The sequence below is a fragment of the Pristiophorus japonicus genome, chromosome 17 (genome assembly GCF_044704955.1).
Source record: "Pristiophorus japonicus isolate sPriJap1 chromosome 17, sPriJap1.hap1, whole genome shotgun sequence".
In the NCBI taxonomy this organism is placed as follows: domain Eukaryota; kingdom Metazoa; phylum Chordata; class Chondrichthyes; family Pristiophoridae; genus Pristiophorus; species Pristiophorus japonicus.
Genome location: NC_091993.1, coordinates 55,539,703 through 55,567,380, shown reverse-complemented (window position 1 = coordinate 55,567,380; position 27,678 = coordinate 55,539,703). Strand labels below are relative to the sequence as shown.

The 27,678-nt window shown below is 53.3% G+C and overlaps 1 protein-coding gene across 1 annotated transcript in view; it reads right to left on the bottom strand.

The window, feature by feature from the left end:
* The window catches only part of LOC139227745 (uncharacterized), a 244,833-nt gene that overhangs the window by 205,427 nt on the left and 11,728 nt on the right, over positions 1-27,678 (bottom strand). Inside the window, exons 2-4 of the mRNA XM_070858741.1 lie at positions 18,027-18,274; positions 16,811-16,922; positions 10,863-11,034 (exon numbers count right to left, since the gene is read on the bottom strand). Coding sequence (XP_070714842.1) covers positions 10,863-11,034; positions 16,811-16,922; positions 18,027-18,248 — 506 coding nt within the window. The 5' untranslated portion in view covers positions 18,249-18,274. The remainder of the gene's footprint in view (positions 1-10,862; positions 11,035-16,810; positions 16,923-18,026; positions 18,275-27,678) is intronic.

The following is a 27,678-nucleotide window of genomic DNA, read 5'->3' as shown; positions in this document are numbered from 1 at the left end:
ATATACCTCACGCCCCTCACTGTAACACTGATATATCGCACATCACTCACTGTAACACTGATATACCCCACACCCCTCACTGTAACACACTGATATACACCACACCCCTCACTTTAACACACTTAAACACCCCACACCCCTCACTGTAACACTGATATACCCCACACCCCTCACTGTAACACTGATATAACCCACATTCCTCATTGTAACGCACTGATATACCCCACACCCCTCACTGTAACACACTGATATACCCCACACCCCTCACTGTAACACTTTGATATACACCACACCACTCACTGTAACACTGATATACCCCACATTCCTCATTGTAACACACTGATATACCCCATATTCCTCATTGTAACACACTGATATACCTCACACCAGTCACAGTAACACTGATATACCCCAGGCGCCTCACTGTAACACACTCTGATATACCCCACACCACTCACTGTAACACTCTCATATACCCCACACCCCTCACTGTAACACTGATATACCCCAGACCCCTCACTGTAACACTGATATACCCCACACCCTTCACTGTAACATTGATATACCCCACACCCCTCACTGTAAAACTTTGATATACACCACACCCCTCACTGTAACACTGATATACCCCACACCCCTCAATGTAACATTAATATACCCCACACCCCTCACTGTAACACTCTGATATACCCCACATCCCTCACTGTAGCACTGATATACCCCACACCCCTCACTGTAACATTCTGATATACCCCACACCCCTCACTGTAACATTGATATCCCCACACCCCTCACTGTAACACTAATATACTCCACACCCCCCACTGTAACACTGATATACCCCACACCCCTCAATGTAACACTGATATACCCCACACCCCTCAATGTAACACACTGATATACCCCACACCCTTCACTGTAATACTTTGATATACACCACCACCACTCAATGTAACACTGATATACCCCACATTCCTTATTGTAACACACTGATATACCCCACATTCCTCATTGTAACACTGATATACCCCACACCTCTCACTGTAACACTGATATACCCCACACCCCTCACTGTAACACTGATATACCCACACCCCTCACTGTAACACTGATATACCCACACCTCTCATTGATAACACTGATATACCCCACACCCCTCAATGTAACATTGATATACACCACACCCCTCACTGTAACACTGATATACCCCTCACTGTAACACTGATATACCCCACACCCTCACTGTAACACTCTGATATACCACACACCCCTCACTGTAACACTAATATACCCCACACCGCTCACTGTAACACTGATATACCCCACACCCCTCAATGTAACACTGATATACCCCACACCCCTCACTCTAACACACTGATATACCCCACACCCCTCACTGTAACACTTTGATATACACCACACCACTCACTGTAACATTGATATTCCCCACACCCCTCACTGTAACACTCTGATATACCCCACACCCCTCACTGTAACACTGATATATCCCACACCCCTCACTGTAAAACTGATATACGCCACACCTCTCACTGTAACACAGATATACCCCACACACCTCAATATAACATTGATATACCCCACACCCCTCACTGTAACACTGGTATACTCCACACCCCTCACTGTAACACTGATATACCCCTGATTGTAACACTGATATACCCCATACCCCTCATTGAAACACTCTGATATACCCAACACCCCTCACTGTAACATTGATATACCCCACACCCCTCACTGTAACACTAATATACTCCACACCCCCCACTGTAACACTGATATACCCCACACCCCTCAATGTAACACTGATATACCCCACACCCCTCAATGTAACACACTGATATACCCCACACCCTTCACTGTAATACTTTGATATACACCACCACCACTCAATTTAACACTGATATACCCCACATTCCTCATTGTAACACACTGATATACCCCACATTCCTCATTGTAACACTGATATACCCCACACCCCTCACTGTAACACTGATATACCCCACACCCCTCACTGTAACACTGAAATACCCCACACCCCTCACTGTAACACACTGATATACCCCACACCCCTCACGGTAACACTGATATACCCCACACCCCTCAATGTAACACACTGATATACCCCACACCCTTCACTGTAATACTTTGATATACACCACCACCACTCAATTTAACACTGATATACCCCACATTCCTCATTGTAACACACTGATATACCCCACATTCCTCATTGTAACACTGATATACCCCACACCCCTCACTGTAACACTGATATACCCCACACCCTCACTGTAACACTCTGATATACCACACACCCCTCACTGTAACACTAATATACCCCACACCCCTCACTGTAACACTGATATACCCCACACCCCTCAATGTAACACTGATATACCCCACACCCCTCACTGTAACACACTGATATACCCCACACCCCTCACTGTAACACTTTGATATACACCACACCACTCACTGTAACATTGATATTCCCCACACCCCTCACTGTAACACTCTGATATACCCCACACCCCTCACTGTAACACTGATATATCCCACACCCCTCACTGTAAAACTGATATACGCCACACCTCTCACTGTAACACAGATATACCCCACACACCTCAATATAACATTGATATACCCCACACCCCTCACTGTAACACTGGTATACTCCACACCCCTCACTGTAACACTGATATACCCCTGATTGTAACACTGATATACCCCATACCCCTCATTGAAACACTCTGATATACCCAACACCCCTCACTGTAACATTGATATACCCCACACCCCTCACTGTAACACTAATATACTCCACACCCCCCACTGTAACACTGATATACCCCACACCCCTCAATGTAACACTGTTATACCCCACACCCCTCAATGTAACACACTGATATACCCCACACCCTTCACTGTAATACTTTGATATACATCACCACCACTCAATTTAACACTGATATACCCCACATTCCTCATTGTAACACACTGATATACCCCACATTCCTCATTGTAACACTGATATACCCCACACCCCTCACTGTAACACTGATATACCCCACACCCCTCACTGTAACACTGAAATACCCCACACCCCTCACTGTAACACACTGATATACCCCACACCCCTCACGGTAACACTGATATACCCCACACCCCTCAATGTAACACACTGATATACCCCACACCCTTCACTGTAATACTTTGATATACACCACCACCACTCAATTTAACACTGATATACCCCACATTCCTCATTGTAATACACTGATATACCCCACATTCCTCATTGTAACACTGATATACCCCACACCCCTCACTGTAACACTGATATACCCCACACCCCTCACTGTAACACTGAAATACCCCACACCCCTCACTGTAACACACTGATATACCCCACACCCCTCACGGTAACACTGATCTACCCCACACTCCTCACGGTAACACTGATCTACCCCACACCCCTCACTGTAACACTCTGATATATCCCACACCCCTCACTGTAACACTGATATACCCCACACCCCTCAATGTAACACACTGATATACCCCACACCCTTCACTGTAATACTTTGATATACACCACCACCACTCAATTTAACACTGATATACCTCACGCCCCTCACTGTAACACTCTGATATATCGCACATCACTCACTGTAACACTGATATACCCCACACCCCTCACTGTAACACACTGATATACACCACACCCCTCACTTTAACACACTTAAACACCCCACACCCCTCACTGTAACACTGATATACCCCACACCCCTCACTGTAACACTGATATAACTCACATTCCTCATTGTAATGCACTGATATACCCCAGACCCCTCACTGTAACACACTGATATACCCCACACCCCTCACTGTAACACTTTGATATACACCACACCACTCACTGTAACACTGATATACCCAGCACCCCTCACAGTAACACTGATATACCCCACACCCCTCAATATAGCACTGATATACCCCACACCCCTCACTGTAACACACTGATATACCCCACACCCCTCACAGTAACACTGATATACCTCACGCCCCTCACTGTAACACACTGATATACCCCACACCCCTCACTGTAACACACTGATATACCCCACACCCCTCACTGTAACACTTTGATATACACCACACCACTCACTGTAACACTGATATACCCCACATTCCTCATTGTAACACACTGATATACCCCATATTCCTCATTGTAACACACTGATATACCTCACACCAGTCACAGTAACACTGATATACCCCAGGCGCCTCACTGTAACACACTCTGATATACCCCACACCACTCACTGTAACACTCTCATATACCCCACACCCCTCACTGTAACACTGATATACCCCACACCCCTCACTGTAACACTGATATACCCCACACCCCTCACAGTAACACTGATATACACCACACTCCTCACTGTAACACTGCTATACCCCAGACCCCTCACTGTAACACTGATATACCCCTCACTGTAACACTGATATACCCCACACCCCTCAATGTAACATTGATATACACCACAGCCCTCACTGTAACACTGGTATACTCCACCCCCCCCCACTGTAACACTGATATACCCCTCACTGTAACACTGATATACCCCACACCCCTCACTGTAACACTGATATACCCCACACCCCTCACTGTAACACTGATATAACCCACATTCCTCATTGTAATGCACTGATATACCCCAGACCCCTCACTGTAACACTGAAATACCCCACACCCCTCACTGTAACACTTTGATATACACCACACCACTCACTGTAACACTGATATACCCAGCACCCCTCACAGTAACACTGATATACCCCACACCCCTCAATATAGCACTGATATACCCCACACCCCTCACTGTAACACACTGATATACCCCACACCCCTCACAGTAACACTGATATACCTCACGCCCCTCACTGTAACACTCTGATATATCGCACATCACTCACTGTAACACTGATATACTCCACACCCCTCACTGTAACACACTGATATACCCCACACCCCTCACTGTAACACTTTGATATACACCACACCACTCACTGTAACACTGATATACCCCACATTCCTCATTGTAACACACTGATATACCCCATATTCCTCATTGTAACACACTGATATACCTCACACCAGTCACAGTAACACTGATATACCCCAGGCGCCTCACTGTAACACACTCTGATATACCCCACACCACTCACTGTAACACTCTCATATACCCCACACCCCTCACTGTAACACTGATATACCCCACACCCCTCACTGTAACACTGATATACCCCACACCCCTCACAGTAACACTGATATACACCACACTCCTCACTGTAACACTGCTATACCCCAGACCCCTCACTGTAACACTGATATACCCCTCACTGTAACACTGATATACCCCACACCCCTCAATGTAACATTGATATACACCACAGCCCTCACTGTAACACTGGTATACTCCACCCCCCCCCCCACTGTAACACTGCTATACCCCTCACTGTAACACTGATATACCCCACACCCCTCACTGTAACACTCTGATATACCCCACACCCCTCACTGTAACATTGATATACCCCACACCCTCACTGTAACACAGTGATATACCCCACACCCCTCACAGTAACACTGACATACCTCACGCCCCTCACTGTAACACACTGATATACCCCACACCCCTCACTGCAACACTCTGATAGACCCCACACCCCTCACTGTAACACACTGATATACCCCACAACCCTCACTGTAACACTGATATACCCCACACCCCTCACTGTAACATTGATAGACCCCACACCCCTCACTGTAACACTCTGATATATCGCACATCACTCACTGTAACACTGATATACCCCACACCCCTCATTGTATCCCTGATATACCCCACACCCCTCACTGTAACACTGATATAACCCACATTCCTCATTGTAATGCACTGATATACCCCACACCCCTCACTGTAACACACTGATATACCCCACACCCCTCACAGTAACACTGATATACCTCACGCCCCTCACTGTAACACTGATATATCGCACATCACTCACTGTAACACTGATATACCCCACACCCCTCACTGTAACACACTGATATACACCACACCCCTCACTTTAACACACTTAAACACCCCACACCCCTCACTGTAACACTGATATACCCCACACCCCTCACTGTAACACTGATATAACCCACATTCCTCATTGTAACGCACTGATATACCCCACACCCCTCACTGTAACACACTGATATACCCCACACCCCTCACTGTAACACTTTGATATACACCACACCACTCACTGTAACACTGATATACCCCACATTCCTCATTGTAACACACTGATATACCCCATATTCCTCATTGTAACACACTGATATACCTCACACCAGTCACAGTAACACTGATATACCCCAGGCGCCTCACTGTAACACACTCTGATATACCCCACACCACTCACTGTAACACTCTCATATACCCCACACCCCTCACTGTAACACTGATATACCCCAGACCCCTCACTGTAACACTGATATACCCCACACCCTTCACTGTAACATTGATATACCCCACACCCCTCACTGTAAAACTTTGATATACACCACACCCCTCACTGTAACACTGATATACCCCACACCCCTCAATGTAACATTAATATACCCCACACCCCTCACTGTAACACTCTGATATACCCCACATCCCTCACTGTAGCACTGATATACCCCACACCCCTCACTGTAACATTCTGATATACCCCACACCCCTCACTGTAACATTGATATCCCCACACCCCTCACTGTAACACTAATATACTCCACACCCCCCACTGTAACACTGATATACCCCACACCCCTCAATGTAACACTGATATACCCCACACCCCTCAATGTAACACACTGATATACCCCACACCCTTCACTGTAATACTTTGATATACACCACCACCACTCAATGTAACACTGATATACCCCACATTCCTTATTGTAACACACTGATATACCCCACATTCCTCATTGTAACACTGATATACCCCACACCTCTCACTGTAACACTGATATACCCCACACCCCTCACTGTAACACTGATATACCCACACCCCTCACTGTAACACTGATATACCCACACCTCTCATTGATAACACTGATATACCCCACACCCCTCAATGTAACATTGATATACACCACACCCCTCACTGTAACACTGATATACCCCTCACTGTAACACTGATATACCCCACACCCTCACTGTAACACTCTGATATACCACACACCCCTCACTGTAACACTAATATACCCCACACCGCTCACTGTAACACTGATATACCCCACACCCCTCAATGTAACACTGATATACCCCACACCCCTCACTCTAACACACTGATATACCCCACACCCCTCACTGTAACACTTTGATATACACCACACCACTCACTGTAACATTGATATTCCCCACACCCCTCACTGTAACACTCTGATATACCCCACACCCCTCACTGTAACACTGATATATCCCACACCCCTCACTGTAAAACTGATATACGCCACACCTCTCACTGTAACACAGATATACCCCACACACCTCAATATAACATTGATATACCCCACACCCCTCACTGTAACACTGGTATACTCCACACCCCTCACTGTAACACTGATATACCCCTGATTGTAACACTGATATACCCCATACCCCTCATTGAAACACTCTGATATACCCAACACCCCTCACTGTAACATTGATATACCCCACACCCCTCACTGTAACACTAATATACTCCACACCCCCCACTGTAACACTGATATACCCCACACCCCTCAATGTAACACTGATATACCCCACACCCCTCAATGTAACACACTGATATACCCCACACCCTTCACTGTAATACTTTGATATACACCACCACCACTCAATTTAACACTGATATACCCCACATTCCTCATTGTAACACACTGATATACCCCACATTCCTCATTGTAACACTGATATACCCCACACCCCTCACTGTAACACTGATATACCCCACACCCCTCACTGTAACACTGAAATACCCCACACCCCTCACTGTAACACACTGATATACCCCACACCCCTCACGGTAACACTGATATACCCCACACCCCTCAATGTAACACACTGATATACCCCACACCCTTCACTGTAATACTTTGATATACACCACCACCACTCAATTTAACACTGATATACCCCACATTCCTCATTGTAACACACTGATATACCCCACATTCCTCATTGTAACACTGATATACCCCACACCCCTCACTGTAACACTGATATACCCCACACCCTCACTGTAACACTCTGATATACCACACACCCCTCACTGTAACACTAATATACCCCACACCCCTCACTGTAACACTGATATACCCCACACCCCTCAATGTAACACTGATATACCCCACACCCCTCACTGTAACACACTGATATACCCCACACCCCTCACTGTAACACTTTGATATACACCACACCACTCACTGTAACATTGATATTCCCCACACCCCTCACTGTAACACTCTGATATACCCCACACCCCTCACTGTAACACTGATATATCCCACACCCCTCACTGTAAAACTGATATACGCCACACCTCTCACTGTAACACAGATATACCCCACACACCTCAATATAACATTGATATACCCCACACCCCTCACTGTAACACTGGTATACTCCACACCCCTCACTGTAACACTGATATACCCCTGATTGTAACACTGATATACCCCATACCCCTCATTGAAACACTCTGATATACCCAACACCCCTCACTGTAACATTGATATACCCCACACCCCTCACTGTAACACTAATATACTCCACACCCCCCACTGTAACACTGATATACCCCACACCCCTCAATGTAACACTGTTATACCCCACACCCCTCAATGTAACACACTGATATACCCCACACCCTTCACTGTAATACTTTGATATACATCACCACCACTCAATTTAACACTGATATACCCCACATTCCTCATTGTAACACACTGATATACCCCACATTCCTCATTGTAACACTGATATACCCCACACCCCTCACTGTAACACTGATATACCCCACACCCCTCACTGTAACACTGAAATACCCCACACCCCTCACTGTAACACACTGATATACCCCACACCCCTCACGGTAACACTGATATACCCCACACCCCTCAATGTAACACACTGATATACCCCACACCCTTCACTGTAATACTTTGATATACACCACCACCACTCAATTTAACACTGATATACCCCACATTCCTCATTGTAATACACTGATATACCCCACATTCCTCATTGTAACACTGATATACCCCACACCCCTCACTGTAACACTGATATACCCCACACCCCTCACTGTAACACTGAAATACCCCACACCCCTCACTGTAACACACTGATATACCCCACACCCCTCACGGTAACACTGATCTACCCCACACTCCTCACGGTAACACTGATCTACCCCACACCCCTCACTGTAACACTCTGATATATCCCACACCCCTCACTGTAACACTGATATACCCCACACCCCTCACTGTAACACTCTGATATACCCCACACCCCTCACTGTAACACTGAAATACCCCACACCCCTCACTGTAACACTGATATACCCCACACCCCTCACTGTAACACTCTGATATATCCCACACCACTCACTGTCACACTGATATACCCCACACCCCTCACTGTAACACACTGATATACCTGACACCCCTCACTGTGACAGTAATATACACTACACCCTTCACTGTAACATACTAATATACTTCACACCCCTCACTGTAACACTGATATACCCCACACCCCTCACTGTAACACTGATATACCCCATACCCCTCACTGTAACAGATATACCCCACATTCCTCATTGTAACGCACTGATATACCCCACACCCCTCACTGTAACACACTGATATACACCACACCCCACATCCCTCACTGTAACACTGATATACCTCACACCCCTCACTGTAACACTGATATATCCCACACCCCTCACTGTAACACTGATATACTCCACACCCCTCACTGTAACACTGATATACCCCACACCCCTCACTGTAGCACTCTGATTTATCCCACACCACTCACTGTAACACTGATATACCCCACACCCCTCACTGTAACACACTGATATACCCCACACCCCTCACTGTAACACTGATATACCCCACATTCCTCATTGTAACACACTGATATACTCGACATTCCTCACTGTAACACACTGATATACCCCACACCCCTCACTGTAACACACTGATATACCCCACACCCCTCACTGTAACACTCTGATATATCCCACACCCCTCACTGTAACACTGAAATACCCCACACCCCTCACTGTAACACACTGATATACCCCACACCCCTCACTGTAATACTGTGATATACCCCACACCCCTCACTGTAACACTCTGATATATCTCACACCCCTCATTGTAACACTGATATACCCCACACCCCTCACTGTAACACACTGAGATACCCCACACCCCTCACTGTAACACACTGATATACCCCACACCCGTCACTGTAACACTTTCGAACAGTACCATGAGAAATTTTCAGTACGGACTTCCTGCCTTGGCCTATGGAACAATAGAAACTAAATATATGTCAGCTTTCTAGATTCTATCATCAGAGATTTTCCACTAACAATTTGTGGCTTTTAAGCCCCTCAATGCACTGCAGTATAAGTCGTTCAATGGGCTGTAAACATCGTACGCAACAGGGAGGACAACAGGTTTGGCCTGTTGGTATGATCTCTCAATCACTTACTCTTCAAACATGGTTGTGGCTCCCAGTCTCTCCATCAATGTGGCAAAGTTCTGCTTTTCCTCGTCCTCAACCTCGACTTGCTGCTGTAGGGTTTGGGACTGATACAGAGCTTCTGGAACATTCCGCGAACCAGCTCCATCTGTTTCTTGGCTCTGGTCAGTCAGAAAGTGGCCTGGAGGTGACAGCTCAGAAGATCATTGCTTGGTTCAAACATCTTACAACAAACATCTCCCCATCTCACCGAGGAAGTAAGAGCCACGGGTAAAGCTAAGCGCCATTGACAGTTTGTGGACTGGGCACCAAGTGAGCTGTTCGAGCTATGGTGCAACCACACGTTACAGAAGGGTCTTCAACCAGGACAACTAAATGTGCTCAATTTCCCCCAGTAATTTGCTCCATTTTTTTGGAGCAGGCCGCTTTTTTTGGGCGAAGTTAAAAATCCCCAGTTTTCCCAATCAATTTGTCCCAGCGTAACTCAGTTAGTTACAATTTTTTTAGGTAAGTTTTTTTTTCAGCCATAGGGACGCGTAACCTGCCACCCGCTCCAATTCTGGCCATTTAGGCAAGTTTGCCCAGCTGAGAGTTACTCCAGTTCTGCTCAGGCCGGCGTATGTGGCCTGTCCTGAAAAACCTTACGGAGAGTTAAAGAAATCGGTGCAGGTAAGGAAATCGACACAGGTAAGGAAATCGGCGCAGGTAAGGAAATCGGCGCAGGTAAGGAAATCGGCGCAGGTAAGGAAATCGGCGCAGGGAAGGAAATCGACGCAAGTAAGGAAATCGACATAGGTAAGAAAATCGGCGCAGGTAAGGAAATCGGCGCAAGTAAGGAAATAGGCGCAGGGAAGGAAATCGACGCAGGTAAGGGAATCGACGTAGGTAAGGGAATCGGTGCAGGTAAGGAAATCGGTGCAGGTAAGGAAATCGGTGCAGGTAAGGAAATCGGTGCAGGTAAGGAAATCGGTGCAGGTAAGGAAATCGGTGCAGGTAAGGACAGCAGATGGCCGGACAGCAGCAGCAGGAAAGATAAGAAAGAGGGGGAGAGAGGGAGAGGTGCGGGGTGTGGGGGGGGTGGAAGGGGGTGTCGGGGGTGGGGGAAGCCTTTCAGATGGAGTTAGGTGTGGGGACTGGGAGGGAAGGAGCCCTTCGGCCTGGGCTAGGAGCGGGGAGCGGGACTGGCTTTAATAATTGGAGGTAAGTTGATGCAATGTATTTTAATGTGTTGGGAGCAGGCTATATCTTTTAATTTGCAGCCTCAGCTCGCATTGTGTCCCTGGTTACCATGGCAGCCTGAACTTTTTGGCGCCGACAGCAGGCTCCACCCCCGAGGAGACAGGACACGCTGCGCGGCACCAAATTCGAATTATACATCGGGGAAAGTTTGGCAAAATATTTCTGGCCTAGAAAATCCGGTGTAACACTGGCAACACGCCAGAAAACAGGCTTGGGGAAAATTGAGCCCAATAAATAGATACCCTCACACACCCTCAGAGGGCCAGAGACAGAGCCATCTGATTCACCCTGATTCATTCCCCTCAGGGCTGCTGGGCCCATGATCCGCCAATCAGGGCTGGGCCATGGGGTCCGCATCACAATTTACATCTATACACATTACTAAACGGTGCGACATTTACAAACCGAATTACACTCCAACACTCAACCATCGTTAAACTAAAGCAAACAGAAAACAACTTAGATTTCCAATGGGCCAACCGACCAACAGGGAATATCCTCAAATCATTCATTCTCCGGAATCCAAACCCTCCACTGGCCCCCAATCTCATGAAGAACACTGAGCTCATGGATCCGTTCCCTCCGTGCACCCCCCACCCCACATCCACCTCCCGACCCTCACCCCCACACCCTACCCCCCCACCCTCACTCCCCACACTCACCCCCCACACCCTCACTCCCCACACTCACCCCCCACACCCTACCCCCCACACCCTACCCCCCCACACTCACCCCCCACACCCTACCCCCCCACCCTACCCCCCACCCTCACCCCCCACACCCTACCCCCCCCCACACTCACCCCCCACACCCTACCCCTCCACACCCTACTCCCACACCCTCACTCCCCACCCTCACCCCCCATACCCTACCCCCACACCCTCACTCCCCACACCCTCACTCCCAACACTCACCCCCCACACTCACCCCCCACACCCTCACTCCCCACACTCACCCCCCACACTCACCCCCCACACTCAACCCCCACCCTCACCATCCACACACACCTCCCGACCCTCACCCACCCACACACACCTCTCGACCCTCACCCCCCCACACAAACTCCCCACACCTTCACCCTACCCCCCCACCCTCACCCCACACCCTCACCCCCCCCACACATCCACATCGTCACCCCCCACACCCTCACCATCCACACTCACCTGCCCACCCTCACCCCCTCCCCCCCACATTCCCCCTCCACTCCACAATCCCCCTCGCCCACACACCCCTACCACACACTCCCCCCTCTGCCCACACTCCCCCTCCCCCACATTCTCCCCTCTGCCCACACTCCCCCTCCCCCACAGTCCCCCCTCTGCCCACACTCCCCCTCCCCCACAGTCGCCCCTCTGCCCACACTCCCCCTTCCCCCCCACACTCCCGCTCTCCCCACACTCCCCCTCACTCCCCTCTCTGCCCACATTCCCCCTCCCCCACACTCCCCCCTCCCCCCCACACTCCCCCCTCCCCTTCCACACACTCCTCCTACCCCCCACACTCCCCCTCGCCCAAACTCCCCCTCCCCCAAACTCCCCCCTCCAGCACACTCCCCCTTCCCCCCATACTCCCCCTCCCCTTCCACACACTCCTCCAACCCCCCACATTCCCACTCTGCCCCACATTCCCCTCCCCTTCCACATCCCCCTCACACTACCCCTCCCCCACACACTCACCCTCCCACCCCCCTCTCCCCCACACTCCGCACCACACACTCCCCCTCTCCCCACACTACCCCTCCCCCACACTCCCCCCACTCGCCCTCCCCCACACTCCCCCCTCCCCCACACTCCCCCCTCCCCCACACTTCCCCCTCCCCCACACTCCCCCTTCCCCCCCCACACTCCCCCTCCTCTTCCACACACTCCTCCTACCCCCACACTCCTCCTCCGCCCCACACTCCCCCTCCCCCACACACTCACCCTCCCCACACACATACCCTCCCCATACAATCCCCCCTCATTCCCCATCCCCGCCACACTCCCCCCTCCCCCCACACTCTCCCTCCCCCTCACACGCCCCATCGCCCTCAGACTCTCGCTCCCTCCCCCCTCTCACCCATACTCCCCTCCCACAACCTCCCCCTCCCCCACACTGCCACTCCCCCCCATACTCCCCTCCCACACACTGCCCCTCCCCAAACACACCCCCTCCCCCTCACTCCCACTCCCCCCCACACCCCCCTCCCCCCAACACTAACTCTCCCCCTCACACAACCCCTCCCCCACAATACCCCTCCCCCACACACTCACCCTCCACCACACTCCCCTCCCACACACTCCCCCTCACCCACACACCCCTATCACACACTCCCCCTCTCCACACACTACCCCTCCCCCACACTCCCCCCTCTGCCCACACTCCCCCTCCCCCACACTCCTCCCTCTGCCCACACTCCCCCTCCCCCACAACCCCCGCCCTCACACCTCCCCTCCCCCCCACACCACCCCTCCCCCACAGTTCCCCTGCAGCACACTCCCCCTTCCCCCTATACTCCCCCTCCCCTTCCACACACTCATCCTACCCCCCACACTCCCCCTCCCCCACACTACCTCTCCCAGCACTCCCCCCTCCCCACACTCCCTCCCATATGCCTCCCTCCCCCACACTCCCCTCCCACACCCTCCCCACCACTCCCCCCTTCCCACCCACACTCCCACTCCCCACACTCCCTCTCCCAACTCTCAACCTCCCCTATACTCCCCCTCCCCCACCCACACTCCCCCTCCCTCCCCACACTCCCCCTCCCCCCATACTCCCCCTCACTCCGCTCCCCCTCCCCCACACTCCCCACACTCCGCCTCCACCACACTCTCCTCCCACACACTCCCTCTCCCCCACACTCCCCCCTCCAGCACACTCCCCCTCCCCCCCCACACTCCCCCTCCCCTCCCACACACTCCTCCTACCCCCCACACTCCCCCTCCCCCACACTTCCCCTCCCCGAACTCTCCCCTCCCCCAAACGCCTCCCTCCCCCACACTCCCCTCCTACACACTCCCCCTCCCCCCCACACATCTCCCACACACTCCCCCTACCTCCCATACTCCCCCTCACACCCACTCCCCTCCCCACACACCCCCCTCCCCCACACTCCCCCTCCATACTCCCCCTTCCCACACACTCCCCCTCCCCCACACTCCCCCCTCCAGCACATTCCCTCCTCCACATTCCCCCTCCCCTCCCACACACTCCCCCTATCCCCCATACTTCCCCTCCCACACACACCCCCTCCCCACACTCCCTCTCCCCCACACTCCCCCCTCCAGCACACTCCCCCTCCCCCCCCACACTCCCCCTCCCCTCCCACACACTCCTCCTACCCCCAACACTCCCCCTCCCCCACACTTCCCCTCCCCGAACTCCCCCCTCCCCCAAACACCTCTCTCCCCCACACTCCCCTCCTACACACTCCCCCTCCCCCCCACACATCTCCCACACACTCCCCCTACCTCCCATACTACCCCTCACACCCACTCCCCTCCCCACACACCCCCCTCCCTCACACTCCCCCTCCATACTCCCCCTTCCCACACACTCCCCCTCCCCCACACTCCCCCCTCCAGCACATTCCCTCCTCCACATTCCCCCTCCCCTCCCACACACTCCCCCTCCACCCCACACTCCCCCTCCACCCCACACTCCCCCTCCACCCCACACGCCCCCTCTCCCACACTTCCCCCTCCCCCACACTCCCCTCCCACACACTCCCCACTCTGCCCACACTCCGCCTCCCCCACACTCTCCTCCCACACACTCCCTCTCCCCCACACTCCCCCCTCCAGCACACTCCCCCCTCCCGCCCCACACTCCCCCTCCCCTCCCACACACTCCTCCTACCCCCCCCACACTCCCCCTCCCCCACACTTCCTCTCCCCGAACTCCCCCCTCCCCCACACTCCCCCCATACGCCTCCCTCCCCCACACTCCCCTCCTACACACTCCCCCTCCCCCACACTCCCCCGCCACCACATTCACCCCTCCCCCACACTCCCCCCTCCCCCACACTCCCCCCTCTGCTCACCTCACCCTCCCCCACACTCACCCTCCCTCCCCCACACTCACCCTCCCTCCCACACACTCCCCTTCCCCCACACTCCCCCCTCCAACACACTCCCCCCTCCAACACACTCCCCCCCCACATTCCCCCTCCCCTACCACACACTCCCCCTACCCCCCATACTCCCCTCACACACACTCCCCTCCCCACACTCCCCCCTCCCCCACACTCCCCCTCCATACTCCCCCTTCCCACACACTCCCCCTCTATACACTCCCTCCTCCACATTCTCCCTCCCCTCCCACACAGTCCCCCTACCCCCCATACTTCCCCTCCCACACTCCCCCCCTCTTCCCACACTCCCCCCTCCCTTCACACTCCCCCTCCCCCCACACTCTCCCCCTCCCCCCACACTCTCCCCCCAGCTCACACACTCACTGAGGCCACACATGCAGCAAGGGGCTCTGCCCGAGAGCTGTGCTGCCCCGTCGGCGGGGGGGGGGGGCGGGTGCTGCTCTCCCTGGCGCACACTCCCTTCCTGCGTGACTCCCTGCCAGCAGCAGGGGATGCTGGGACTGTCCAAGGTGCGGACCTTGTCTGTGACCCCACGTCACACCGCCAGCACCCAGTGCTGCCTGCCGCTGGCTGTAGTGACAGTCCCAGAGCTACGTTGGCCAGGTTAGGGGCAGGTTGTAAAGAGGTCACATTCTGAACTTACTCAGCTCCTTGGTCAGCTCCTCAGGGGTCAGAAAGTCATTCCCATCAATATCCAGTTTGTCAAACACCACGTCCAGCTGCTCAGCACTGAATGGAAACTTCCTCTGGAGCTTCTGAGGAGAGAGATCAAGAAACAGCAGTAAAATCCGCACACACACACCGAGATCCAAATCCTTGTAACAACACTCAGTCCGTCCGTATCCAGCCGCCCTCCAGTGTTATTTACTAAAACACGGGTTCGGACCTAGCTGGAGTATTGTGGCCAGTTCTGGGCACCGCACTTTGGGAAGGATGGGAAGGCCTTGGAGAGGGTGCAGAGGGGGTTGACCAGAATGGTGCCGGGGATGTGAGACGTCAGTTATGTGGAGAGACTGGAGAAACTGCGGTTGTTCTCCTTACAGCAGAGAAGGTTGAGAGGAGATTTTGTAAAGGTGTTCAAAATCATGAGGGGTTTTGATCGAATAAATAAGGAGAAAGTGTTTCCAGTTCTAGTAGGGCCAGTAACCAGAGGACACAGTGTAAGGTGTTGGCAAAAGACCCAGAGGGGAGATGAGGAGACTTTTTACACAGTTGGAACGCACTGCCTGAAAGGGGGATGGAAACAGATTCAATAGTAACTTTCAGAAGGGATATGGATATACTGTAGTTGGAAAGGTAACATTTTCAGGGCTGTGGGGAACGAGCGGGGGAGTGGAACTCATTGGGATAGCTCTTTCAGAGAGCTGGCACAGGCACGATGGGCCGAATGGTGTATGTGTGATTCAGTGGTGGGCTGTGGTTTGGGGAAGGGGGTTGGATTGATTGTTGGTGCAGTGTGAGGCTGGTTCCAGCCATGGCCCTCACAGGAGAAGCTCTCACCAGCGGTGCCCTGGGCAGGTCTATTCATGTGGCCCATGGGACTGCCCATGTCATTGGTGAGGAGGACGAGGAGATGTCAGCGCTCTTCACCAATACAATATGGCCCAAGTTGGATAAATGCCCCGAGCTCTCAGGGAGAGGGGAATGGATGGGCAGGCAGGAATGTTCATAGCGATAGCCTGATGTGCTCACAAAGCATTGTTATGTTTGTGTATGAAGCAGGACATGGCTTGTGTCTGAATTGTGCCAGTGTCAGTGACTGGAGCCAGTGTGACACAGTCCCACCCTCAGGCCCTGCTGTGAGTCAGCTGGTCAGCACGGCGTGTTGGGGGGGTTAGACTAACAGAGGACCCTCTCACCTGCATGTCATCCCGAGTGATGAAGCCCTTCTTGTCCCCGCCACACTCCTGGAAGAACTCGTGGACCTTCTCGATGATGAACCGTTCCCCGGAGCTCCAGCTGCCCGCCTGCCCGACCTGTGAACCCTGGGGGTCACGCACTTCCCTCCGCCGCCTCACTGTCTTGCGGCTGTCCCGGGTCAGCTTGCGGGCTTTGGCAGTGGGCTTGGTCTGGTCCGCCATCCCACCTGCTCAGTCCTGCTCTCGCTCTGTAATGGGATAAAAGGGAGCTGATTGTGTGGGGAGCACCATCTCTTAGCAACCCACCTCTTAATTAGGTACAAAATATTAATCGGGAAACCCATTTGTAAAGGGGCGGAGAAAGGAAAGCCACAACTGATTTATATGCTGAGGAGAGATTGGCTAACTCCACATTATTATGTTCAGAGGATGGCATCAAACGGGCCACCAAAGTCACAATATTCCAGGGCCAGCATTTTCTAGAACCTTCTCTGAAGTGACCTCGGGTGGAAAGGTATAATGGCATCGTCAGTTTGTTCATACCCTGGACAGAGCAGGAGCAGACTCACTCCCGCTCAGTGTGACCCCAGGCACCAGCAACATGCCTCAGTGAGAGACTGAGGATGGCTGTACCTTGCCTCAGTGGGGAGCACACTCGACTCTGAGTCAGGAGGTCGTGGCTTCGAGTCGCACTCGACAAACTGGAGCACAGAATCAGAGGAGACGTTAAACCGAGGTCCTATCTGCCTTCTCAGGGGATGTAAAAGATCCCACAGCACTATTTCAAAGAAGGGCAGCAGAGTTATCCCTGGTGCCCTGGACAATATTTATCCCTCAACCAACACAGATTAATGTTTCATTATAATTGTTATTTGTGGGAGCTTGCTGGGCACAAATTGGCTGCCGTTTTTCCTACATTACAACACTTTAAGTGACTACACTTCAAAAGTACTTCATTGGTTCAAAAACACTTTGGGACGTTCTGGGATTGTGAAAGGCGCTATATAAATGCAAGTTTTTTCTATCTTTATGGTTAGACTCAAACCCAGGAATCCGAGAGTGGAAGCGAACTCCCCGAACGCAATGGCTCTCCTCCCGCTCCACTACTGTAACCCTCCAACCCGGTTATGCGGGTGAGAGGAGTGCCCACCCAAGAAACTCCGAGGTAATTCAGCTTTCCCGCGTGACTCCCAGTACGCTCTCTGAGGGCAGCCAATCGCATGTCCTGTCTGGGCTCTATTTAACCAACCGTCCTCAGTGCGGGAGAGGCAGCCCAAGGTCCCTCCCAATCGGCAATAGCTCCAGGTCTACAACCAGACTGGTCTGATGCTACATCTCCTCATCACAACAGGTGCAGTCACTTTGGGAGGCTTACTGTCTGTCTGAGGAGCAGCCCAGGGCCAGGCCCAACCCGACCCGACCAGCCCAGGCTCACTGTCCCAGGGGCAGACCCGACCCGACCAGCCCAGACTCACTGTCCCAGGGGCAGGCCCAACCCGACCCGACCAGCCCAGGCTCACTGTCCCAGGGGCAGACCCGACCCGACCAGCCCAGACTCACTGTCCCAGGGACAGGCCCGATCCGACCAGCCCAGACTCACTGTCCCAGGGGCAGGCCCGATCCGACCAGCCCAGGCCACTGTCCCAGGGGCAGGCCCAAACTGACCCAACCAGCCCAGGCTCACTGTCCCCGGGCAGGCCCAACCTGACCCAACCAGCCCAGGCTCACTGTCCCCGGGCAGGCCCAACCTGACCCAACCAGCCCAGGCTCACTGACCCAGGGGCAGGCCCGATCCGACCAGCCCAGGCTCACTGTCCCAGGGGCAGGCCCGATCCGACCAGCCCAGGCTCACTGTCCCAGGGGCAGGCCCAAACTGACCTGACCAGCCCAGGCTCACTGTCCCAGGGGCAGGCCCAACCCGAACCAACCAGCCCAGACTCACTGTCCCAGGGACAGGCCTGACCTGACCAGTCCAGGCTCAATGTCCCAGGGGCAGGCCCAACCCGACCCAACCAGCCCAGGCTCACTAACCCAGGGGCAGGCCCGATCCAACCAGCCCAGGCTCACTGTCCCAGGGACAGGCCCAACCCGACTCGACCAGCCCAGGCTCACTGACCCAGGGGCAGGCCCGATCCGACCAGCCCAGGCTCACTGTCCCAGGGGCAGGCCCAACCCGACTCGACCAGCCCAGGCTCACTGTCCCAGGGGCAGGCCCAACCCGACTCGACCAGCCCAGGCTCACTGACCCAGGGGCAGGCCCGATCCGACCAGCCCAGGCTCACTGTCCCAGGGGCAGGCCCAACCCGACTCGACCAGCCCAGGCTCACTGTCCCAGGGGCAGGCCCGATCCGACCAGCCCAGGCTCACTGTCCCAGGGGCAGGCCCAACCCGACTCGACCAGCCCAGGCTCACTGTCCCAGCGGCAGGCCCAACCCGACCAGCCCAGGCTCACTGTCCCAGGGGCAGGCCCAACCCGATCCAACCAGCCCAGGCTCACTGACCCAGGGGCAGGCCCGATCCGACCAGCCCAGGCTCACTGTCCCAGGGGCAGGCCCAACCCGACTCGACCAGCCCAGGCTCACTGTCCCATGGGCAGGCCCGACCGGACCAGCCTGGGGTCACTGTCCCGGGGGCAGGCGCGACCAGGCAAGATGCAACACAAGGTAAAACAATACAACGGCTGTTTGTATTGGCTGGCGGTTTGGAATATTCAATAAGGGGACAGAGTGAAGGCAGTGTACAGACTGATCTCTCTTTCCCCCGCTGACTGGCGGGTATCTGTCAGCCACAGTCGCTGAAGAGGAAGGAAACCAAGAGTATGCCAATCACAAATCTTGAACTGAAAAACAGACAAACGATTGACAGCCACAAACCCGAGAGAGACCAGAACATTGGTGGTGCCTCTCACCCTTGGAACGGGCAGTGCACCGACACACAAAGGTCACATTGGACCCAGGGAGAACAGGGCACCGGGGGGACCAAGGTACCGCGAGATGTGGGACCGAGGTACGGGGACATGTGGGACCAAGGTACAGGGAGATGTGGGACCGAGGTACAGGGAGATGTGGGACCGAGGTACAGGGAGATGTGGGACCGAGGTACTGGGAGATGTGGGACCGAGGTACGGGGACATGTGGGACCAAGGTACAGGGAGATGTGGGACCGAGGTACAGGGAGATGTGGGACCGAGGTACGGGGAGATGTGGGACCGAGGTACGGGGACATGTGGGACCGAGGTACAGGGAGATGTGGGACCGAGGTACAGGGAGATGTGGGACCGAGGTACTGGGAGATGTGGGACCGAGGTACGGGGACATGTGGGACCAAGGTACAGGAACATGTGGGACCGAGGTACTGGGAGATGTGGGACCGAGGTACTGGGAGATGTGGGACCGAGGTACGGGGACATGTGGGACCAAGGTACAGGGACATGTGGGACCGAGGTACAGGGAGATGTGGGACCGAGGTACTGGGAGATGTGGGACCGAGGTACGGGGACATGTGGGACCAAGGTACAGGGAGATGTGGGACCGAGGTACAGGGACATGTGGGACCGAGGTACAGGGAGATGTGGGACCGAGGTACGGGGACATGTGGGACCAAGGTACAGGGAGATGTGGGACCGAGGTACAGGGACATGTGGGACCGAGGTACAGGGAGATGTGGGACCGAGGTACTGGGAGATGTGGGACCGAGGTACAGGGAGATGTGGGACCGAGGTACTGGGAGATGTGGGACCGAGGTACGGGGACATGTGGGACCAAGGTACAGGGAGATGTGGGACCGAGGTACAGGGACACGTGGGACCGAGGTACAGGGAGATGTGGGACCGAGGTACTGGGAGATGTGGGACCAAGGTACAGGGAGATGTGGGACCGAGGTACAGGGACATGTGGGACCAAGGTACAGGGAGATGTGGGACCGAGGTACAGGGACATGTGGGACCGAGGTACTGGGAGATGTGGGACCGAGGTACGGGGACATGTGGGACCAAGGTACAGGGAGATGTGGGACCGAGGTACAGGGACACGTGGGACCGAGGTACAGGGAGATGTGGGACCGAGGTACTGGGAGATGTGGGACCAAGGTACAGGGAGATGTGGGACCGAGGTACAGGGACATGTGGGACCAAGGTACAGGGAGATGTGGGACCGAGGTACAGGGACATGTGGGACCGAGGTACAGGGAGATGTGGGACCGAGGTACTGGGAGATGTGGGACCGAGGTACAGGGACATGTGGGACCAAGGTACAGGGAGATGTGGGACCGAGGTACAGGGACACGTGGGACCGAGGTACAGGGAGATGTGGGACCGAGGTACTGGGAGATGTGGGACTGAGGTACAGGGAGATGTGGGACCGAGGTACTGGGAGATGTGGGACCGAGGTACAGGGAGATGTGAGACTGAGGTACAGGGAGATGTGGGACCGAGGTACAGGGAGATGTGAGACTGAGGTACAGGGAGATGTGGGACCGAGGTACAGGGAGATGTGGGACTGAGGTACAGGGAGATGTGAGACCGAGGTACAGGGAGATGTGGGTCTGAGGTATAGGGAGATGTGGGACCGAGGTACAGGGAGATGTGGGACCGAGGTACAGGGAGATGTGGGACCGAGGTACAGGGAGATGTGAGACCGAGGTACAGGGACATGTGGGACTGAGGTACAGGGAGATGTGGGACTGAGGTACGGGGAGATGTGGGACTGAGGTACAGGGAGATGTGGGACTGAGATACGGGGAGATGTGGGACTGAGGTACAGGGAGATGTGGGACTGAGGTACGGGGAGATGTGGGACCGAGGTACGGGGAGATGTGGGACCGAGGTACAGGGAGATGTGGGACCGAGGTACGTGGAGATGTGGGACCGAGGTACAGGGAGATGTGGGACCGAGGTACGTGGAGATGTGGGACCGAGGTACAGGGACATGTGGGACCGAGGTACAGGGAGATGTGGGACCGAGGTAGAGGAAGATGTGGGACTGAGGTACAGGGACATGTGGGACTGAGGTACAGGGAGATGTGGGACCGAGGTACAGGGACATGTAGGACCGAGGTACAGGGACATGTGGGACTGAGGTACAGGGACATGTGGGACCGAGGTACAGGGAGATGTGGGACCGAGGTACAGGGCCATGTGGGACTGAGGTACGGGGACATGTGGGACTGAGGTACAGGGAGATATGGGACCGAGGTACAGGGAGATGTGGGACTGAGGTACAGGGACATGTGGGACCGAGGTACAGGGACATGTGGGACCGAGGTACAGGGACATGTGGGACTGAGGTACAGGGAGATGTGGGACTGAGGTACAGGGACATGTGGGACTGAGGTACAGGGAGATGTGGGACCGAGGTACTGGGAGATGTGGGACCGAGGTACAGGGAGACGTGGGACCGAGGTACAGGGAGACGTGGGACCGAGGTACAGGGAGATGTGGGACCGAGGTACAGGGACATGTGGGACCGAGGTACAGGGACATGTGGGACCGAAGTACAGGGAGATGTGGGATCGAGGTACAGGGAGATGTGGGACCGAGGTACAGGGACATGTGGGACTGAGGTACAGGGACATGTGGGACCGAGGTACAGGGAGATGTGCTGAGAACACCAGCGAAAAGGGATAAACATAATCACTGAAGGATTATCAAAGGTTTATTGTGCACCTTTACCTTCCTCAATACTTCCTACACAATGAGTTCAAGGCTGAATTTTTACTGCTCACTATACCAGTGTAGGACTGAGAGAGTGCTGCACTGTCGGAGGGGCAGTACTGAGGGAGTGCTGCACTGTCGGAGTGGCAGTACTGAGGGAGCGCCACACTGTCAGAGGGGCAGTACTGAGGGAGTACCGCACTGTCAGAGGGGCAGTACTGAGGGAGCGCCGCACTATCGGAGGGGCAGTACAGAGGGAGCGCCGCACTGTCGGAGGAGCAGTACTGAGGGACCACCGCACTGTCGGAGGGGCAGTACTGAGGGACCACCACACTGTCGGAGGGGCAGTACTGAGGGAGCACCGCACTGTCGGCGGGGCAGTACTGAGGGAGCGCCGCACTGTCGGAGGGGCAGTACTGAGGGAGCGCCGCACTGTCGGAGGTGTTTTATTGAGGGAGTTCTGCACTGTCGGAGGGTCGGTACTGAGAGAGCGCTGCACTGTCGGCGGGGCAGTACTGAGGGAGTGCTGCACTGTTGGAGGGGCAGTACTGAGGGAGTGCTGCACTGTCGGAGGGGCAGTACTGAGGATGTGCTGCACTGTTGGAGGGGCAGTACTGAGGGAGTGCTGCATTGTTGGAGGGGCAGTACTGAGGATGAGCTGCACTGTTGGAGGGGCAGTACTGAGGGAGCGCTGCACTGTCAGAGGGGCAATACTGAGGGAGTGCTGCACTGTCAGAGGGGCAGTACTGAGGGAGCGCTGCACTGTTGGAGGGGCAGTGCTGTGAGAGCGCTGCACTGTCAGAGCGGCAGAACTGAAGGAGCGCCGCACTGTCGGAGGGGCAGTACTGAGGGAGCGCTGCACTATCGGAGGGGCTGTACTGAGGGAGCACTGCACTGTCGGAGGGTCAGTACTGACGGAGCGCCGCACTGTCGGAGGGGCAGTACTGAGGGAGTGCTGCACTGTTGGAGGGGCAGTACTGAGGATGTGCTGCACTGTCGGAGAGGCGGTAATGAGGGAATGCTGCACTGTTGGAGGTGCTGTCTTTCAGCTGAGATGTTAAACCGAGACCCAGTCTGCTCGCTCAGTTGGGTGTAAAAGACTGATGGCACTATTTCAAAGAAGAGCAGGGGAGTTCCCTCTGGTGTCCTGTGCAATGTTTTTACCACAATCAACATCTCTCAAAAACAGTCATGATCTCTGCTGTTTGTGGGAGTTTGTTGGACCAAATTGGCTGCTGCATTTCCTACATTACAACAGTGACTACACTCCGAAAGTACTTCTTTGCCTGTGAATCGCTTTTGGACAGGTTATGAAATACGGAGAGAAATGCAAGTTCTTTTTTAAAAAAATGAAACAATCATCAATCATGCTCCAGTACAGTTCGATGGCTTGTTGCAGAGACAATGTGGGAGATTATTCGGGGGTAGGTAACCAGATAGAACGTGAGATAGCCAATGATGAAAAACAGAGTAGAAGACAATCCACTGATCTTGTTCTATTCATAAGAAAATAATTAGAAAAAGGAAAATGGAAAATTTATAGTTTGGAATTAAAACTCTGGAATCGCACTCCCCTTACTCCACAAACTCAAATAAAGATATTTAAGTTCAGCTCAAGGAAATCGAGAGATTTAACTGTCTTTTGAATGAGGTCTGAAACATGCGAATCATCATCATCATAGGCAGTCCCTCGACATGAGGATGACTTGCTTCCACGCCAAAAAGGGATGAGTTCACAGGTGTTTCAATGTAGGACCTAATATTCCAGGTCCCGACCTACATGTTGAAGGGTGGAAGATGCCTGTGTGTGGACTTTTTTAACCTGTGGTGACCATTGTACACAAAGCCACCACGCGGGCTTGACAGAGCTAGGTCTTGGTCCAGTAGCAAGGGTTAACCAAGACGACTGGAGACCTGCTCTGCTGCACGGACCTAGTGTGCACACCTATCGCAGTGTGGGCTGGCCCGTGCTGCCCCAGGGCCCTCGCCTCTTCTGGGCGCGGAACTCACGCCTCTCCTGGTCCCCGATCACGTCCCTCTACAATCTCTCGCCGCTCCTTCACCGCGACCTCGCCGCTCCTTCTCCCCAACCTCGCCATCCTGCTGTACCTGCCCACGCTCCAATCAGCAACCTGGGTTATGGTGGCATCCAATTCAGTCTCTCTCTTCACAGCCGTCGCTCTCCAGTACGTGCTGTACCTCGAAGGAATGTGTGAATAGGAACATAGGAACAGGAGGAGGCCATTCAGCCCCTCGAGCCTGCTCCGCCATTCAATTAGATGCTGGCTGATCTATAACTTATCTTGATTGACCTGCTTACGTCCCATATCCATTCATCATCAATCTCAGTTTTGAAATTTTCAGTTGACCCCCAGCCTCAAAAACATTGTGGGAGAGAGTTCCAGATTCCCACCGCCCTTTGTGTGAAGACCTGCTTCCTGACATCCCCCCTGAATGGCCGGGCTCTAATCTGAAGGTTCTGACCCTTGTTCTGGACTCCCCCCAGCAGAGGAAATCGTTTCTCTCCATCGACCCTATCAGCTCCTTTACTCACCTTAAACACCTCGATTGGATCCTTCTCTACTCAAGGGAATACAAGCTTAGTCTATAAACATGCCCTCATAATGTAACCCTTTTCGCCCCAGTTTTATACAAACTACCCAAGCTAAATAGTTAAAAGAAAGAGAGAGTCCTGCACTCTCGAGAAGAAAGAGGAAATGCAGTTGCTTGTTTAAGCAACACGGTATCCTGGCAGGCGGCTCTCGCAGGAAGTGACTGTGCAATTTTACATATTTCAGAAACTGTTCAGATTGAGGCCAGGCTGATGGGATGAGAATCACAATATCAGTGGGCTGTAAGGGGCCTGCATGAAATGAGTTTGTCCTCTCCCAGCCAAGCTCCCAGTGAGCGTGGGCCGAAAGCACAAAACTGCCTCTCATTCAGTGCTACATGGATTTTAGCAAGGCTTTTGACAAGGTCCCACATGGCAGACTAGTCACAAAACGGGAAAGTGGCAAGTTGGATCCAAAATTGTCTCAGAGGCAGGAAGCAAAGGGTAATGGTCGATGGGTGTTTTTGTGACTGGAAGGCTGTATCCAGTGGGGTTCTGCAGGTCTCAGTGCTGGATCCCTTGCTTTTTGTGGTGTATATCAATGATTTAAATTAGAATGTAGAGGGTATGATTAAGAAGTTTGCAGATGACACTAAAATTGGCTGTGTGGTTGATAATGAAGAAGAAAGCTGTAGACTGCAGGAAGATATCAATGAACTGGTCCGGTGGGCAGAACTGGTCCGGTGGCAAATGGAATTCAATCCGGAGAAGTGTGAGGTAATGCATTTGGGGAGGGCTAACAAGGAAAGGGAATACACATTAAATGGTAGGACACTGAGAAGTGTAAAGGAACAAAGGGACCTTGGAGTGCAGGTCCACAGATCCCTGAAGGTCGCAGGCGAGGAAGATAAGGTGGTTAATGTCATGTATCTTACATTATTATATATAACTGTATCCGAACATGCTATACATGACTGTAATAAGATATGACCTGTAACCACCAGCATACCTTACCACCAGGGGTGCACTTGCAAGAGACAGGTATATAAGGACAGGTCTCAGGCAAGTGCAGCATTCCAGAGCTGTGAAATAAAAGTGCAGGTCCAGAGTGACCTTGACTTCACTACATGCCTCGTGTGAATCTGTACTGAAGGGACAGGACTTTACAGTGGCGACGAGTTACGGGATTACAGAATCCACAGAATGGCGAACAACGGATCAGATGAAAAGTAAATGCGGGAGACAATTGGGAGGACTTTATAGAAAGGCTCCAGCAAAGCTTTGTAACCAAAGACTGGTTAGGCGATGATAAGGCAGACAAGAAAAGAGCCCATCTCTTGACCAGCTGTGGCTCGAAAACATACGCTTTAATGATGGATCTGTTGGCACCCGAGAAACCAGCAAGCAAGTCGTTTGAAGAATTGAGCACACTGGTAAGAGACTACCTGAAG